This window comes from Siphateles boraxobius, unplaced genomic scaffold (genome assembly GCF_051911475.1).
Source record: "Siphateles boraxobius isolate OS27281-9 unplaced genomic scaffold, OSU_SipBor_1 66, whole genome shotgun sequence".
Classification (NCBI taxonomy): domain Eukaryota; kingdom Metazoa; phylum Chordata; class Actinopteri; order Cypriniformes; family Leuciscidae; genus Siphateles; species Siphateles boraxobius.
This window is the reverse complement of record NW_027509193.1, coordinates 12,756,676-12,776,084: the sequence shown is the minus strand read 5'-3', so window position 1 is coordinate 12,776,084 and position 19,409 is coordinate 12,756,676. Positions and strand designations below refer to the sequence as shown.

Sequence of the window (19,409 nt, the reverse complement as noted above, 5' to 3'; positions counted from 1 at the left end):
TATTAGGCCTAAATAATGTTACACCACTGAGTTGATGTTAAACTTTACAATCAAAACATTTAATACCAATTCTTTATGTAATAATGCCATTCTGATGCAGTGTTTTACACATCATGTCTCTGTTCTTGGTGAAATATTGTCTTGGTCGCACTGTCAATATTGATTCTGATTACTTTCGTGTGACTAATCAAGCTATTATGTAGCTATAGTATGAAGAATAATATAAACTCAACATCAACTCAACTTTGACAAAAAGTAACTAATTATGTCAGGATAAAAACTCAGCAACCACGGAATACACAGCATCTTGATATGTTTATATATAGGGCTATAAGGCCATCTCACACGATGGAATTGCAGGTGATAAATGGTGCATAATTTAAAGATGCCCTTAAAATACATGTTAAAGGGAAACCATATTATTACAAATAACTTTAGTAAAATAATAATAATAATTCTGGAATCAACCATGATTAATTGACAGGTGAAATGATGCATGCAGTAATGCAGATACTTTGCCTACTTTCAGCAGCATCAAGATTGCTACAAACTGATATGGCCTGCTGAGGATGACGATGATGAGCAGGACTCATGCACTGAATACACAGAAACTTTCTTTCTTAACACACCAGCTCGAAATTCAGTATGAACTCATAAAGCCAGCTTAATGGTGCAAAGCTTATTAAGCAATCATGATTTATGTATTTATTTAACATGAATGTGTGCATTGAAAGTAGCCTACCATTTCAGCAACGATGCTGAGCCAAATGAAGATAAATATGTGTTCTGGACTGGGGTGTCCAGAAGTCAGAAGAATACAGATCATATTTATTTTGCGTTACATGAAGCTGCCGTTTCACATGTACATCAATGACACTTAGGAAAAATGGTAAAATGCTGCAAATATTTTTTCTTACACTTGAAACAGCAACTCAAACAGCTTTGCTGTAGGCCGTTACAGGGGGCGGGGCCAACTCGCTTGACAGACGTTGATTTGGACCAATCAGTCAACGAAAGACACTCCTCGCGAGGGTGGGTAAGCAGCCATTGTCAACCCACAAAAAGCTAGAAAGAGGAAGAGAACAGTCGTGCTGCGAGACAACAGAGGAAATTATGATTTGTTGAAAAATCATTTCAGGTTTACTGTTATAGATGTAACAGTCCGTAGCGATTACTTTATATTTTGTGGACCTCATATTTTGGGACCCAGCTCGGTAAGTGTTTTGCTCGTTGACAGCTCGTTCAAGAGCTAGCTCAAGAGCTAATAAGCTTATCAATATAATACACATACATCATGCTCACTAGTCAGATTCTGTACATGTGTTTCCCTTGAACTGTCAGTTGTCAAGTTGTAAATGACTAGTGAATGGTGGGAAACAATTTTGGTGTGGTCTAGACGAGGATTAGCGAGATCTCTCAGCTGGAGTTAAGATCTTACTGAATGTGTTGACCTAATTCTGTCCAATTCCTCTGATATCAGTACAGAAACACATCTGTGGCCTCCTCAGTGGAGTGGACAGATATTCACAATCACAAACCTCCAGACTATTGCTAAACGGGTGTTATTCACTTATGTTTTTAGGGATATGGTTTTAGACCCAGTGAGATCGATCATCGGATGCTCTTTGACAGATGCTAAATGCATTGCTTTATGTATCAGATTTTATGTTTTTGCTGCGTTCTGTATGTTTTCTTTGTTACATGTGCTCTGAAATAGTTTCAGTGGTTGTTGTCAAAACATGAGGTGTGCACACTTAATGTTGTAATGTCAACTTACATATCTTTGAAGATGTGTCACAACATTTATTGGTTTATTTTGCCCTCATAAAATTTTGTCTTTTGTACATATGTGAAATCTTGTGAGCAAACACCGGAGATTGTTTTGATGGAATGCTTTGGCTTTTTATACAAATAGTAAAAAAAAAAAGATATTCTAACTCATTTACTCTTTTAAACAAATAGTAAAAGAAATAACTCTTTAAGTAAATAACATTTATTAATTCTATATTTAGAAGGGCTGGAGCTGTCAAGCTTCGAAATGTTAAAAAGCATTATTAAAGTATCCATATCCACTTGTGTGCTGTATTCCTTTGAAGCCATATGGTCATTTTGAAATCATATGAACAGACGCTATTAACTGAAAAATGTGCCCTCCCCTCCAGTGGGATGGTGACTGCTCTAGTTGAACAACAAAATGATCAGTCCCATTTGTGAACAAAGTGTTCAGACCAGTTTTGTGAACTAGATGAACTAATAAAGGACAATTTGTTCATAAATTGAACATACTTTCATGAACACCCGTGTTGCCAGAGAGAGCTAGGGGAGATTTTTTAATCAAAAATGTCCTAAATTGTGTTCTGTTTCTCACATAAAGCTACTGTATGGCTTTAGAGTTCTTGGAATATAGTAGGCTACATGATTCTTGTGGATTGCATTTGTGCTGCTTTAAAACCTTTGGTGATTGACAGCCCCAGTTCTCATTCAATTTCTTTAAATGAATGGAAACGTGAATATTCTTTAGAAACTCTCCTTGTGTGTTCCATAGATGTAAGAAAATCAAACAGGTTTGGATTGACATGAGGGTGAATAAACAATTATGAAGTATTCAGGTTTGAAACTCTGTCTGCTGTGTATTTGTGTTCTTTTTATTTTTAGGCAATAAATAAGCAGTATTTGATTTCTACTCCCCTGATGTCTGCTGAGGCATCTGGTTCGTCCGGTGGGAATGTGGTGACTGTGTCCGGTTCTGCCCCATCGTTCTCCAGCCATGTTGGGGAAGGAAAGGCTGACAGGAGCCTGGCGGGGAGTAAGTATGTGAAGCTCAATGTGGGGGGAACTCTCCACTACACCACCGTCCAGACGCTCAGCAAGGAGGACAGTCTGCTCAGGAGTATTTGTGATGGGAGCACTGAGGTCTCCATAGACTCTGAGGGTAAGAATAAGCATGAGAATATGTTGTACACAACCTTTCAAAAGAGTTTTTTTTTCTCGTGTTTTTGAAAAGAAGTCTCTTAACCAAGAACGATAACTATAATAATAACTATCACTATATTAGCGCCCACACCAGCGGACAATATTGTTCTGTTTATTTTAAACACGTGCTGCAGTTTAGTTGACACAAGCTCTTAAAGCAGAATGGATTCTGATCGGCTGTCAATGTTTTTATCATTTATCAACAGGACAAAATCATTCTGAAAGTGATTCCAACAATATTGTTTCTCTGTGCCATTATCGTTATAGTTGTGGTGGGGACTCTATTATTAAAAAAAAAAAAAATTATAGTTATCGCCCTTGGTGTGAACGGGCCTTAATGCTCACTAATAGATATATTTTGTAACATTATACATTTCTTTACTGTCACTTTATTTCTTAAAAAAAAAAATCTTATAGATGCAGAAACTAGAACAGATGTGTACATATAATGTGTCTTCACTCATCTTTTAAGGCTGGGTGGTGCTAGACAGATGTGGGAGACACTTTTCACTGGTGCTGAACTTCCTGCGGGACGGGACAGTTCCTTTGCCGGAGAGCACACGGGAGCTGGAGGAAGTGTTGCAAGAGGCGCAATACTACAGGCTCCAGGGTCTTGTACAACACTGCCTCACCACATTACAGGTTAGAGGATCCACTGGGCTTGTGTTTCTGTCCATTTAGTGTTGGTTCAAAGAAGCATATGCCTGCATAGAATTGAAATGCTTCTTTGAGCCAAGGAAGGGGTTTGACAGCTGTTGACACTTACTCTGGCTTTTTTGATGTTGATGCAGAAACGCAGGGATGTCTGCAGGGGTTGTCACATTCCTATGATCACTTCAGCCAAAGAGGAACAGAGAATGATAGCCACCTGTAGGAAGGTGAGATAACAGAGGCTTAATATTTACTTCTCCTCTGACGAAAATAACACATGAAAAATGTGATCTCTTAGGGCTGGAATACACTATACTGCTTTTCCTCAGATTTGCTGTCTAGAGGAGTCAATGCTTGCTGCTAAAAGTCCGAGCCAGTCTGCATATTATGGGCAGTCAGACTGATTTTAAAGAAAATCATGTAAAGAAAATCATGGGCACATGCACTTCACAGACCGTCCTCCAGTAAGAGGATATCAGAATCTTTATTTTATTATATATTTTTCTAACGTATTTTTATCATTTGTCATGCATCTCCTAGCAATGAGGCGCATGTTTCTGTGTGAGTTTGTTGTGTTCAGTAACCATTTACAAAGTTGCCAAATGCATGATGCCTTGTGTTTTAAATCCGTTCTGATTTAAAACACTTGTTTTTTCATGCACTGATTAATTTCGATATTTTGGGATATTTTACTTGACTAGAGGACAGAAAACCTCCATAATATACACATTATTTTATTACTCTTTATCGATTCGGATCTGCAGATTTCAATTACAACACATATATTTAAAGGCCATTTTCTCAAAATGAGTTTTATTTTCCCTCATGAACTGAGCCTGAAATCTCCACTTTAAGTAGGACTTACATACACCAAACTTTCTTGATTTATTCCTATCTATATTCTGAAGGATTTTACAGAGGGGTTTGTTCATATATCATTTGCCTGATTTATATATCCTTTTATTCCTAAAAAAAAATGGTGATTTTTATTCTGCCTGTTGACAGTACTTTCTGATTTATGGAGTGATAAAAAAGAGAGCCAAAATCCCCTCTATAAAAACCTTTAACTCTTATGTGGCAAAAAATTAAAAAATAATTTTGAACCTGGCTTTATCCAATGTTCAGATTTCTGTTCTGGTAATGTATGCAAATTAGAGCATATTGAATTGGAAAATGCATAATTTGTATATTTAAGTATAACATTTCAGAAAACTTCTAATACAAAACATGTTTTCTTAATCATGGTGTCGTGTATTCTGGCCTTTAAGGATCCAAATAAAACCCTTCTGCTGCATACAGTATGGTGTATGGGCGTACAGTATTGGGGAAAAAAGTGGTCTTTGTTTCATGAATAATCTTTTCCTCATTGCAGCCAGTGGTGAAACTGCAGAACAACAGAGGAAACAATAAATACTCCTATACCAGGTACATTCAGCCCTCATTCTTCTGCTCATTCTTCTTCTTCTGCTATTTCAAAAAGAACAATGTTTACTCTGAGCATACCACATTCTCGTTTCAGAAAGCATATATACGAGAATGTGATTGTGACTTATTCACCTATTCTAAATGAATTATTGTTGTCATACGCACACCTCGCTTTTTGGCAAAATTATATAGCTCAATGACACCTTGTAATTATGCCTGGTGACTGTAGGTCAAAATGATTTTAAATGCATAACTGTTCCTGTATGTCAAACAGTAGAGCATGGCATTAGCAAAACAAAGGTCGTAGGTTCGATTTCAAGGGGATGCATGAATTATAAAAATGTATAGCTTGAATACAATGTAAGTCGCTTACTCGCTTTGGATCAAAGCATCTGCCAGTTTCATAAATGTAAATGTGAGTGAGAGGTGCCTTTTTCTATGTAAAATGGCCCTTTGTTCCCTCAGCAACTCTGATGATAACCTTCTGAAGAACATCGAGCTGTTCGATAAGCTGGGGCTGCGCTTTAATGGCAGAGTGCTGTTTATTAAAGATGTGTTGGGAGATGAGATATGCTGCTGGTCTTTCTATGGCGAGGGACGTAAGATTGCTGAAGTCTGCTGCACCTCCATTGTTTATGCCACTGAGAAGAAGCAGACCAAAGTGAGCAATGGGAATTAAACTCTCTTGTCTGTGTGCATATATGTCTGTTTTCTCACTTCATTTTTTTTTTTTTTCATCCGTTCACATAGGTTGAGTTTCCAGAAGCTCGTATCTTTGAGGAGACGCTCAACATTTTGATCTATGAAAATGGGCGCGGTTCGGGAGGCATGGCCCTGCTAGAGTCAGGGGGCGTCTCGTCACCAGGTGTGGGCCAGTCGGAGGAGGAAGGGGCGGGTGTAGGGGGCGGGGATAGGCGGGTGAGGCGTATCCATGTTCGGAGGCATATTATGCATGATGAAAGGGGTCACGGACAGCAGACTGTCTACAAAGACTGAATCAGAATGGTACAAAGATGTACTGAATCATGCATGTGAAAAATGGAAAGATTGGTTGAGAAAAGAAAGACAACTTTGGTATGTTTAATACTGCACTGAAATGGGAGGGGTGGGGGCTAGTTTAGAAATAATACTGAAGTTGCCACAGTGTGGCACAGTTTTGTTTATTTTTCTGTGAGATAAATTGACATTTATCTCTTTTCATTTTTTTTTTAAATGTAATTTATTATTTGGTTAATTTATTGTCCAGAATTTTCACTTTCAAGTTTCAATGTGAAACAAGTTGTGTTTTTTTTAATGTTCTGATTTGTTTGTATGGGCCATGTGAAAGTTTATCTTTCAGTGTTTAATAGTAAACTGTGATGTGTGCTGACTTGAGGTGTTGAGAATGACGAGAGGTACATGGAGGCGTCATGTGGGAAACTGACCAAATTTGCGCAGCTTGTTGTTGCTTGTTATTGATAGCAGGGGGTCCAGTTTTAAACATCCTTTTTGTAACACAGATAGAAAGCTTAACAGGTAAATAATTTTACACAACTGTGCCTCACGATTGGTACGTAAAATTTGGATGGGCATGTTAAACAATATTTCTAAAACTAATATTGTTATTGTTTAAAAAAATGTTCACTGTAGTTTCTAACATGATATCACTGAATACACTCTAAAACAGCAATGGGTTAGACGCATCAGTAGGATTGAAATACTTCTTGCACTAAACGATGTTATAATTGAATTCAAAATCATTTCTAGACAAAGATGGCACCTGGCATGATGACAGTAGTTACCACTAAGTTACAAACCACTTCACAAAACAATGTTTTATTGACCAATGTAAGCCATAAATGTATGCACCACTGTCCTAGACCAAAAAAACACCTCCTTAATTCTGCCAATTAAATTATCATGTGGAATGCCGTCCAAATATTGTCTTGGAATTGTAACCAAATTGAATTAATGTTCCATTAACATTTTCAATAAAAATGTTTTTTGGTAAAATCCTTGTGTTTTTGAAGTTATTTTGGTTTTGTCTTAAAAAAATATTCCAAAGAATTACACCTTAAAAACAGTCGATCATAATAGTGTCAAAATTACCTATTCATACCAGATAAAGGATGAAAATAATAAATGTGCAAATATTAAATTACTTATTTAGTAAGTAAACATTAAAAGAAAACCCTAAATCAATCGTAGAAAAAGTATCTGTTTAAGTTTTAAAGACGTATAAATTCTCTAACCTAAAATATTTTAATTAGCGTATTTATAAGAGAATTCATGAAAGAAAAATCCTAACGCAAACCCAGTTTTAGCGGACACAAGAAACGTTTTGTCCAACTGTATGAGGTTATAAATAAGACGGAAGCGCGTCTGTCGGAAATTGTGCGTGATGACGTAAAGCAACGTAGCCGAGCACAGTAAAGCGCGCCAAGGTAGGGTGTCGCGCTAAGTACGCACACAGTACGCAGTGGTGTAAAAAGTGGCGCAAATGTGTAAAAAAAAAACATGGCCAAAGAAGAGGACGTGATACGAGAGTTCGTTGTGAGAGAACTGCACAAGTGTTCGGATCTCAGGTAAACTGCGGGTTGAAAAGAAATGTCGAAATGCTGTCAAAAACATAGGTATAGTCATTAAATATCAAAGAATGTTATGTGGAAGTCGGGGATGAATCATAAACGTGTGAAATGAAAATATTGCACGCATGTCAGGTCTCACATCGGCTTCTAGCTTGTGAGTGATATAAAGGGGCAAAAGACCGGATTAGGAAGATATAAAGAGGTGGTTAGTGTTGGATTCTTGTATGAAGACGGTCACATCACATGCTTTAATTTGCATGTGTCGAATAAAACACGATCAAGGGACACTACAATGACGTGTGACGCAGCTCACGTAAATGCCTGAAGGGAATCCTGTAACTGTTAGTTCAATAGTACGCTGGAGCGGTTTGACATAACTTAGCACAAAAATGTCTCTATGCCATCACATCATTTCATTGGACAATCCACTATTAAGTGAAAGTGTGCTTGTGTTTTGTTGTGTGCAAAATATGTGGTGTTAAGTCATCTGACATTTTGTACGGATTTTTTATTGGTCCAACAGAATTACATTTGCATGTCTAATTTACTGTTACTCTTCCACCTTCAAGTACACTGACTTTAGGCATTTTGCGGAGGAGATACCTGGAGAAGGTGGGTAGAGAGTCGCTCAGCACCAAGGACAGACAGTTGATGAAAAAAATAGTCGAGGAGGAACTTTTGAAAATGCAGGTGAGGAAGAGACAGTTAAGTCGTGTGATCTTACAATCATGCATCTGTCCGAAAACGACCCTTTGCTAAGCTCCACCGTTTGATTATTGATTATTAACTCCAAAACACTTTACAGAAAGTCAAGAAAATGGAGGTGTAAAATAATCATGGTTTCTAAAGAAATAATGTTATATTCATGTTTAACATGAGTTAGTGTTGCACTTTTTTCTAGAGATTAGGTCTTTGAGGAGTGCAATTATTGGTGAAAGGTGCTCATAAAGTAGTTAAAATTGATTGGAGATTAATTTTTCATGGACAAGAATGAATTGTATCATTGCAAAACATTTTATCTTTTTTTATCAGTATGTTTTCCTTAATTAAATTAAGTTACACAGAGGGGTGGGCAATATGACAAATCTTATTTAGCAATATGAGTAATTTTATTTCACAATAACAAGATATATCGCAATATAGTCATTTTTGCTTTAAAGGTACAATATGTACGAATTTTGTATAAAAAAACACTTGCACAGTTAGGCCTAGGCTATATATATATAGATCTTTCAATTGATAACTTCCATTATCCTAAATATTTCCAAGAATTTGTAAATTCAGAGAAATTCACAATTTGAAAAAGTGCCCGTCCCTGTTCACTAGTCGCCTGTCAATTACGTAATATCCGCGTTGATTTCCGCTTGTACTGCCATAGTAACCATGGCGACAGATGTGGACAACTGCGTAGTGCGTAACCTCTATCGGCACGCTGTTGTTTCGTTCAAACATTATGGACCATGGCAAACCGACTTTGGGACAAATGGAGAACTAAAACGAGGATCAATATCAGCGTGACGTTTTCGATGCCGCGACTAATGCCGCTCTTGCATGTACTTTATTAGACAGATGAGCAAATGTACATAAAAGAAATCAATGTTATATAGCTCGACATGATGAAATGTTAGAATATGTTTAGTATGTTATAATAATGTTGATCTAGCTTACTGCTAGTCTCAAATAGCAAACAAACTAACACATAGAGTAACATTATAACTTTCAACACACTCAAATGCAGTTTAGTGTGACAATGTGACGTTAGACCAAGTGAAACAGCACTGCATTACCTCACAAGTTTAATTCGTCAAATAAATTGACCAGTGTGAGTAGTAATTCAGCACTTGCGGGTAGTTCGGTAGAATTAAATGTCTTTACTGTATCTCTTTATATCTGTGTCGGGACTCGCGTGTGGCGCTGATATCTGTCTCTTATTAGCAATCGCTCCCTGCTTCATACGACAGTCATGTTAAAAAACTCATCCATAAACATGGGATCCATCAGCATGACAGCAAGTCCCATCATTCCATCAACTTTGCTCCTTTGTTATTGTAAGAGTTTTTTTCTTTGTTGTTGTTTTTTTTTTACATATTGTAGCTTTAAGTAAAGTTTTTATGATATAAAAATGTCATAATTCTTGTCACCAATTTCAATATCACAAAACAACTAACTCTAGTCTAAGTAAAAATAAAAAAACTCAAGCTTACTGAATACAAACAGTCAGTGATGAAATAACAACGAAGAAAATGAACAAAAAACTTCAATCACTAGAAAAAAGAACTACATAAATTGTACATAAAAGTACATACAATTACAAAAAACACTGCATAGTCTTCAGTATTAATGAAATTTACATTTATTATCCTTATAATTACAAATTATTTTTGTCTTTTGTTGTTTGAGTAGTTTACATTTATGACACAGATGACATCAGGTTTATTAGGTTGCCGTCACTTTAAGATCAAATGCACTGATGCCTTAATAATACTAATACACGTACGGTTTCTTTCTCAACTGTTCTTGTTCACTTAAGACATAAACAAATATGTTTATGAGGATACTCGCAAACATGGGCATTTTGACACATAAGTATGTGCATTTAACCGTTTAAGCCCAATAAGGCACCAAAAAGAACTCTGTTCAGTACTCGCGCACACTCTATGGCTGCGTTTAGACTGTCAGTGCAAATCCGATTTTTGTGCATATCCGATTGAAATCCAAATCCTTTTCGAGCTACATTCATATGTGGTTTGAAATCCTATTCAAATCGCATTTCTGGAAGTCCCTTTCAGTCTGATCGGATTTCGCGTGGCTTATGTAATTTTCTCATGCCACGTAAAATGTAAACATCAGACGTTGTTATAGGAAACATGCTGAAAGTCGCTGCAGAAACGAGGTTGTGTCATTGCAAACCCCTACATGTTGGGCTTGTTGTTTTTGGCGTATACCTACCAACAATTGGCAACTATTCCCTATGCAATAGAAACCAACGCAGATAAAGACACACAGATCGGATCTGAACAGTTGCGATACACAGTGTGGACAGTCAGTAATTTTAGATCAGATTCCAATCGGATACACAAATAATCGGGTTTGGACTGACATTGAGAACGTAGCCTATGAGCAGCGGTTCTGTGTGTGTGTGCTCAGAAACAGTTTCTCAGGCAGTTTGTGTATATACCTAAATTAGTTCTCTTTCACTGCCATTGAGCTTCAGTGGTTTACAATCACTTATTAATGCTTAATAAAGCTTAATCCACAATGCTTAAAACGCCTGCAAGTGATATGCTTGGCAACGTCACATGAGCATAACTGTAATCGAGATGTTAGTCCAAAATCTCTTCTTGCTTATTGTGTCTACTGGTATATCATCCACCCCTAGTTATACAGTAACATTATTAAAAACTGATCTGCAAACTTTTTAAATCAAACATTACTGTGATAATCTCTTCTTAAATCAGAATGAATACACATTATAAAAATATAAGTTATTGACATTTACGTTGCTTAAGTCAGTTACAGATGCTTTTGCGTTTATTTGGGAATGAAGATGGACAGTTTTAACCACAGTAATACACTTCTCAATATTCAATTGTAAGTGTCTCAACCACAACGTTTGGCCAAATGTTTTGAGCTTTCCAAACACCTAAAAAGACAAAAGAAAATAAGCTTGTCTGATAATATGATGATCAGTGTGATTTGTCAGTAACATTTTGAAGGTGAGCTTAGTGAAGGTATCTATCTTTTCAGGGTAGCAGTGATGATGAGCCTCTTATTAAAAGTGTGAATCCGTCAAAGAGCCAGAACAAAAGGAAAAGGGGGGATGATGACAACGATGATGGTGGGGATGAAGAGAATAAAATGGTGGGAAAGACAAAGAGATCACGGCTGGAGGAGTCTTCTCCAGGTATCTGTGTAGTACTTGTGGAGTTTGTCCTTGTTTTATTTCCTCATTGGATATTGTGTGAGTAACTTTATAATCTCTCTTTTCCAGATTCCCCTGACTCTGGAATAGAGAAGGCTATGAACGAGAGAGGGCAGAAAGAGGAAGAAGCTGGAAGTGATAGAGATACAGATGAAGACAGTGAGGAGGAGAAGGAGAAAAAGAACATTAAAAGAAAACCACAGAATAAGAGACGGGGCAAACAAGAAGAGGACAATGACAAGAAAAAGAAAACGAAGAAGAAAGGGAAGGTGATGGATAGGGATGAAGATGAGGAGTTGATGGATTCGGATGAGGAGGAGGCCAGGCAAAAACCACCATTGAAAGAAAAGAAAAAGAAAGAGGATTCAGACAGTGAGGAGGAGACCAGTGATAAACCAGCAAAAAGTGAGTCTGCGAGTGATTCTGAGGATGAAAAAGTGAAGAGCAAAGCGAAGACACCGAGCAAAAGAAAAGATATCAGAAAAAAGAAGCCGGTCGAGAGGGATATTGTGAAAGAAGTGGAGAGGGAAGTGTTTGGGAGCAGCTCTGAAAGTGAGGAGGAGAAAAATGGGAGCACTGAAACAAAAAACAAGAGCAACTCTGAAAATGAAAGCACTGGAGACAGTGAACAGGAGACAGATAAAAGAAACGATGCTGCTGATTTATCATCTAAAGAGACCCAGAAAAATGGTAAGAATCCCTCAGAGGTCAAAGTGGGTGCACGTTTAAATCTTTCTACTTACATTGTTCATCTCTTCTTTTCTTTATAGAGGAGAAATTAATGGACAGTCAGAAGGAATCAGCAGAGGACTCGGACTCCTCGTCTCTTCCCTCACTGGAGGACGAGGAGGAGCGAAAGAAGGGCAAGAAGGAGGAGGATAAAAGCGGGACGAAGAAAAAACGCAGTGAGGATAGGGAAAACACAACCAGAGGAAAGGCAAGATGAATTTGAGAACTCAAAACATATAAGAACACACACAACTTTTTTTTCCGCTAATGTCTGTTTTATTTAAGGGATATCAAACGATGAAGAGTGCTGTTATTCTGAATAGCAGCAGTGGCAGAAATCTTTTGTAAGATTTTAAATGTCCTTAGTGTTTCAAATGAGTGCTGTTCTATTCATCAAAGAATTCTAAAAAATGTATAAAGTTTTCTACAAAATATTAATCAGCACAACTGTTTTCTGCATTAATGAAAAGTTTTTCTTGAAAATTCAGCTTTGCCATTACAGTAATACAGTACATTTAAAATATATTCAAATATAAATGTAATAATTGTAATAATATTTCACAATATTACTGTTTTTGATTGTATTTTTGATCAAATAAATGCAGCCTTGTTGAGCATGAGACTTTTTTCAGAAACATTAAAAAGTCTTGCCGACCTCAAACTTATGAACAATAGTTCTGGTGTGGGTCAAAGATGCTCCAGATATTTAAAATGTTGGATAAAATAACCTGTGGTGAACATTTGACATATTTCACAATATTCTATTCTTGGCTAAGTATGGAAGCTTGTTTCCACCACGGAATAAAAAACTAAATAGAAAGGTAATTGCGACTTTTTATCTCACAATTCTGAATTTTTTCTCATAATTGCGAGATCTAAACTCGCAGCTGTTTGTATTGGGATCATAGAGATACTGTCAAATAAAATCCAGCACTTTCGAGGACTTTTAAAGCAACACTTTTTTGGTTTTCAAGGACCGCAGTCAGAAATCTCACTTATCAAACAATATCTTTATTATCTTTTAAATTCTAAAAAAGTAAATGGATAAATAAAAATATACTAATAAAATAAAATGGTACAAATAAAGTGCAGAACATGCAAACTATACTGTATGCAGTGACTGTTGCAACTTTAATTGTGAGAAGTGCATAGAAGAGCAAATAGAAAGAGGGCATAAACTTCTAAAATGAATCTTATTTAAAGATGTAATAACAGATGAAAACAAAGGATTTAATTTGTTAAATGTAATACATTTCAATCTAACTATCTACAAAGTTATTATATTGCAATCTAATGACTTCTTTGCACTAAAAATATAAATTTAAGGATTTGTTTTATTACTCAAATTACAGATATAAGGTATCCATAATACAACTTATTTAATAATATATATTAAATACAAAGTTTATAATGCTATTTTTGTTCAATAAGTAATATTTGATATTGAGAAACAATTTTAACTTTGAACAACACCTTAAGGCGCAAACGACAAGCAAAGCTGCTCCCGGGTGAAGCTGAATCTGACGCTTTACTTCAGATCAAACCATTGACCAGAGCTGTCAGTCATGTGAAATCCACTTAACCATTGAAAGGATATTATGAAAAATATATCGCTTTCCTCATTCAAACGGATTTTTTCTCCCCATGAATATATGACTGATCTGAAGAATGAAAGCTGTATCATATACTTGGAAATGTATGAGCAATATCCTGCTTATAGCCATACGAAATTACTCTATATATCATACGGTTGCAACGTTTTTGACTGAAAATATTGTATGTGTTAGAAAAAATTAAACACTAATTTCATATATATATAGTCTTTCAACAATTCAAGCACTTTAAGTATATTTTCATAAATAGAACCTTGTCTGTTTTCAAGGGGTCTCCAGGGCTTAAATTTCAGAAGTCAAATTCAAGCACCTTACACGAATCCTGGTGTAATAAAGTCAGAATCGCGAGGTTTAAAGTCGCAATTGCAAAAAAAGTCAGACGTGAACTGACTTTTTTCCCATCAGAAACAGACTTGATATCTCACAATTCTGAAAAAATAAGTCAAAATTAAGAGCAATTATCTTTCTCAGTTTTTTTTGTACTGTGGTGGAAACAAGCTTCCATAAGTAAGTGTAGCTAGGTAACCAAGCTAAATCTAAAGGCCTTTACAGACACAGTAGTGACCTGTAGCTCTCATATGTCTGCATTCATTGTCTCTGAGGCGAGAATGAAAAAATACCTGTAAATACCAAACATAAAAAAATTACTCCCAACAACTGCAATGGCAGACAGCAATGGAAAGCCATGGGATCTAACAACACACACATAGAGACGTTAATTGTGTGTGATATTTTGTGGATTATTTAAAGCTACTTCTGTATTTAATGTTTATTTGTAACAGCCAGAATTGCTCAGATTGAGAATGTATTTACATTTGATTGTATTTTACACCAAATGTGTGTTAATGAATGGTTAGAAAAATATTCCCCTTATTAAACCTAATTTTTGAATTTTACCAAAAAATTATTAAATGACTAAGATAGTGAAAATAAAAACTGATTTTAATAATGTTTTTCGCCATCAGGATGAAGAGAATAAGGCTGTGTCCAGGCTGAAGCGCTACATCGCCCTCTGTGGTGTGAGACGGAACTACAAGAAGCTGTTAGACGGCTGTCGATCAGTGAAGGCGAAGGTGGCTGTGCTGAAAAAAGAGTTGGAGGAGCTGGGTGTGGAAGGTTAGTGTGCATGTGTGGACACACGGGGGAGCACGCACACAATTAACCCTCAATAAGATTGCTTTTTACATGTGCATGTCGTCTTTGTGAATGACTGGTGCCCTTTTATTTACTACACATACACAAACATGCGTGAGGCTTGTGGTGTTGTCAGCGTCTCACTATACGAGTTTCATCTTCAAATTTCATTTGATAATACTATTGTCAGATACTCATGACAGTACCTAAGTTCTTATGACAGAAATATATTAGTTTTGTACAGTATATGTGCTTCTCATAGTAGGAACTAGGCTTGGGCGTTATCCAAATTTTGACACCGTCAAACCTCCTCCCTATTTTACCGGGGTATACGGTATTACCGTGACTAATTAAAAATTATGACATAAGGCTCAGACAGCATCACCAAACTGTTGGCTTGTGTCTACACCGTTCAGAAACTGAATACCAGATCGGGCAAAAAAAATAAAAAATAAAATCAAGGCCAACCCGTGCATGTTGTGTCTGTTCCCGGCTGACGGCATTAAATGTAATTATGAGCCGGAGCACTATTTAGACTCGACTATTTTTAATACGTGGGCCGTTATAATATGGGTGCCAAATAATTTTTTAACCCAGGTGCTGAGGGGGGGTGGTAGATATAAATACTATTTATAAATGAGCAAAAATGGGACACTTAATAATATTTAATTATGACAATTGAATTCATTTTATTAATTAATTCAAATTAAATTAACAAGCAAGAAGTGCATTTGTAAATCCGGTGACACGCGTCCATTGATTTTTATTAATACAACTTTTCTGTCAGTGCTACAAAGATTAAGTTGACGATCGCCATCTCCTAGTGAACGCGCATATATAGAGAGAAATGCAAATCATGGATTACATAATCAGAAGGTATAGGCTAGCCTTTTTCTTTTCGTTTTGAATTGTTTCGTTTAAAGAAATTGACGATTGATATCTCCGTAGTGAACGCTCCTATAGAGAGAAATCATGGATTAATCAGAGAGTATTCTGCCTATATTTCTTTTCCTTTTGAATTGTTTCGTTTAAAGAAATTGACGAATCGCCATCTCCATAGTGAACGATAGAGAGAAATGCACATCATGGATTACATAATCAGAGGGTAGGCTAGCCGATTTCTTTTCGTTTGGAATAGTTTCGTTTAATTTGATGATCGCCATTTCCGTATGAACGCGCATAGAGAGAAATGCACATCATGGATTTAATAATCAGCGAGTGGCCTATTTCTTTTCGTTTTGATTTGTTTCGTTTAATGAATTTGATGATCGCCATTTCCGTATGAACGCGTATAGAGAGAAATGCACATCATGGATTAAATAATCAGCGAGTGGCCTATTTCTTTTCGTTTTGATTTTTTTCGTTTAATGAAATTTCAAGCTTTATTTAGATAGTCCTATCTGTCATGTCTGTGAGACATACACTGAGTTTCGGTTAATTTATGATGAGATTTCAATGCAAGTGACCGTGGCGCGCCAGCGCACGATTATGTCATGATTATGTTGTCTTCTTTATTTGATTCTTATTTATTAAATCCAGGCAATTGGTTGATAAAAAAAATATTAAAATTAAGATACAATTTATACAAAACGAAATTCACTTTAAAGAAAGGCCTTTTACAAAATGAAACTTAATTAAGTGGTCAATGTCTGACTCCCGATGCATCCCATCGTACTCGTGCTGTTCAGTTTTCATTATCAACGTAAAAAAACAACAACATTATAATATTTTAACAAATATAAACTAATGCGCTTATTTAATGAACTCTATTTTTTATAAATAATAAAATGAAACTTAATTAAGTGGTCAATGTCTGACTCCCGATGCATCCCATCTTACTCGTGCTGTTCAGTTTTCATCATCAACGTAAAAAAAATAACATTATAATATTTTAACAAATATAAACTAATGCGCTTATTTAATGAACTCGGGCAAAATGCATCCTCGCAGCAGTGAGTGGGTGGTTGTTTCGGAGATGCGACATTAGGTTAGAGATGTTTCCATCTCTCGCGGTCACTTTTTTTATTGCAACATTTACAAATTGCCTCGTCAGTATTTACCGCCTCTCCCTTCTCTCTCTCTCTCTTTCTCCTCCACACTGTCACTTGATGACAACTACATAAGCATTTTTAGGCATTGAATAAATTATATTTATATATTATATATAAGTGCCGGTAATGACGGTATTGAAACTGATACCGTTGCTATTTTAAATCATTATTAATAATGTATTGTATAAACAATAATGTATTAATAAACAATAATAGTTTATTAATACATTTTTTTAAGAAATATCAAACAATATAAATTTTTTGTACTTTTTTGTTTTGTTTTAACATAACAGTAAACCTCTATTGTGCACCACTTTGCTAAAAAATAAAAGTGAGTGTTACATTTTCATTTGATTACATTTTAATAGATTAATAAACTGGTAAAGTTTTAATGCATTCATTTCATTAACACTGTTTTTGATAATAAATGTGTATTCAATTATAATACACAGAATCCAGGAAAAGCCCGATTACTGTTTTATAAGTTTTGTGAATTAAATTGATTAGCCATGATTTGAGTATTAAAATGTAATAAAACCATTTTTAATAAAAAAATAAAATAAAATGGAGAACAGAATTGTGGGGAAAATAGCAGAATTTGGGGAAAAAATAAAACCTATTTTATAGGGCCCTGTAAACATTTTAAATAATTTTTGTACAAACCATTTATTACCCATGAAATGTGTCTGTCCCAGGTCAGCCCTCCATAGAGAAGTGTAAGAAAGCTCGACTAAAGAGAGAAGAAGCACAGGAACTGGCTGAGCTAGACCTCAGCAACATCATCACCACTCAGGGTAATGGCACTTGCTTCTGTATCTCGAGGATTCCCATGTGTATGAATACCTTGAAATCAGGGAATTTTAAATTTGAAAGACTTTTACCCTGTTCAGCCCTAAACCTAATGAAATGACACTTTGTTCATCAGGACGTCCCAAAAGGAAAGCAGCAGCAGCAGCATGGCCTCCCGCACAAAATGCCTCTCCTCCCCCCTCTGCCTATAAACGTGTTGTGGACTCGGACTCAGATAGTGGGGAAGACCACACAAACACAGGCCGCAAGAGAGGAGCAGCCTGGGGCAACCTGCAGGGAATCATCAGTGATGATGGGGAGAGCGACTAGATGGCAAGTGCCTTGTACATACAATCGGTTCCAGCATTGCACCAGCTCTCTGTTTTACAACAAACGGTTTGAAAACTGTTAAACCTGCTCTAATGAACTAGTCTGTTCTTCGGCAAACGAGTTTTATGTGTACATCCTCAATGATTTTAGGATGTGTTCGGATTTTCCTTCCGATATGTTTGTTCTATTCTTTCATGCATTTTATAATTGCTAGTTTGTACTTTGAAGTATATTTAAGTGTTCAAAATGTGTAGAATAAGGTTCATGCCGCTTTGAAAATAAAATGATGTATATTGAATTTGTTTTACATTATCCATTTCTTCTCCCATGTTTTTTTTTTTTTTTTTTTTGGACATGGTATACTTTTTTTTTTTTTTTAGAAAGGTACCTTCGACTTAAAGGTGTATATTCCAAAATGTAGACAAAAAAGACCATTCCCACAATTAATTCTTGCATTCTTTATTTTGATTATATTGAGTCAGTGATTACATTTTTTAAAGAGAACAGCTTAAAAAAAATAACTTTTTTTTGTCTTTTTCATATTGATGAACCCCAGAATCTTACCACTAATCAATATTGAAGTTTGTCAAAAAAATAAAAAGACCTGTCAACTTTTAAGATCCAAAACTATCAAATTACAGAGGCAGAAGATAAGAGTGATGATGGAGAATGTGACAGCAAGGGAAGAAGAGAGGAGGTTTTGTGTGAGGCACTCTGATTCAAGGGGAAGGAGACAAACCCCAGCTGGTTGCTGCTTGTGTGGGAGTTGATCCAGTCTTTTTATTCAGAAACAGATTACTGTAACGCAGTTACTTTTGACAGTAACTAATACTGTAATGCATTACTTTTTAAATAAATTAACTCCGTTACCGTTACCATATGGTGCGTTGTCCGTTACTTTTTTAAATTAATTAATTTTGGCTGAAGTGCCTACAGCCTAACCTGTTTGCAGCAGCGACGCATTGTAGGATTGGTGGTAGGGTTGCTTGCCACCCGACCCGTCCCTTAAAATACGGAATTGTCCCGTATATACAAGTAAAATGATGCGTCCCGTATCAAATGAATAAGGGAAGTGATTTGTTCCAACATAAGGCCCACACATAGCCTAGTTGGATAAAAACATAAGGATTTACTATACTAATAGCAAATAGCCTATAAAGAAATCAATTTCACAATAATGTTACATTATGATTAGAATCAAATGAATTTTTTTATTTATACGGGC

At 36.0% G+C, this 19,409-nt stretch overlaps 2 protein-coding genes across 2 annotated transcripts; both read left to right on the top strand.

Annotated features, from left to right (window-relative positions):
- The first annotated feature begins 1,019 nt into the window (after positions 1–1,019).
- Positions 1,020–7,041, top strand: kctd13 (potassium channel tetramerization domain containing 13). Its single transcript, XM_077212245.1, has 7 exons — positions 1,020–1,214; positions 2,656–2,932; positions 3,446–3,615; positions 3,765–3,851; positions 4,997–5,049; positions 5,515–5,710; positions 5,800–7,041. Exons 2-7 carry the CDS (start codon positions 2,692–2,694, stop codon positions 6,043–6,045), a joined length of 993 nt encoding a protein of 330 aa, XP_077068360.1. The 5' UTR covers positions 1,020–1,214; positions 2,656–2,691; the 3' UTR covers positions 6,046–7,041.
- A 405-nt stretch (positions 7,042–7,446) lies between these two features.
- Positions 7,447–18,482, top strand: hirip3 (HIRA interacting protein 3). Its single transcript, XM_077212244.1, has 8 exons — positions 7,447–7,613; positions 8,186–8,306; positions 11,364–11,520; positions 11,608–12,228; positions 12,309–12,475; positions 14,846–14,996; positions 17,761–17,859; positions 17,991–18,482. Exons 1-8 carry the CDS (start codon positions 7,546–7,548, stop codon positions 18,182–18,184), a joined length of 1,578 nt encoding a protein of 525 aa, XP_077068359.1. The 5' UTR covers positions 7,447–7,545; the 3' UTR covers positions 18,185–18,482.
- The last annotated feature ends 927 nt before the right edge of the window (positions 18,483–19,409 follow it).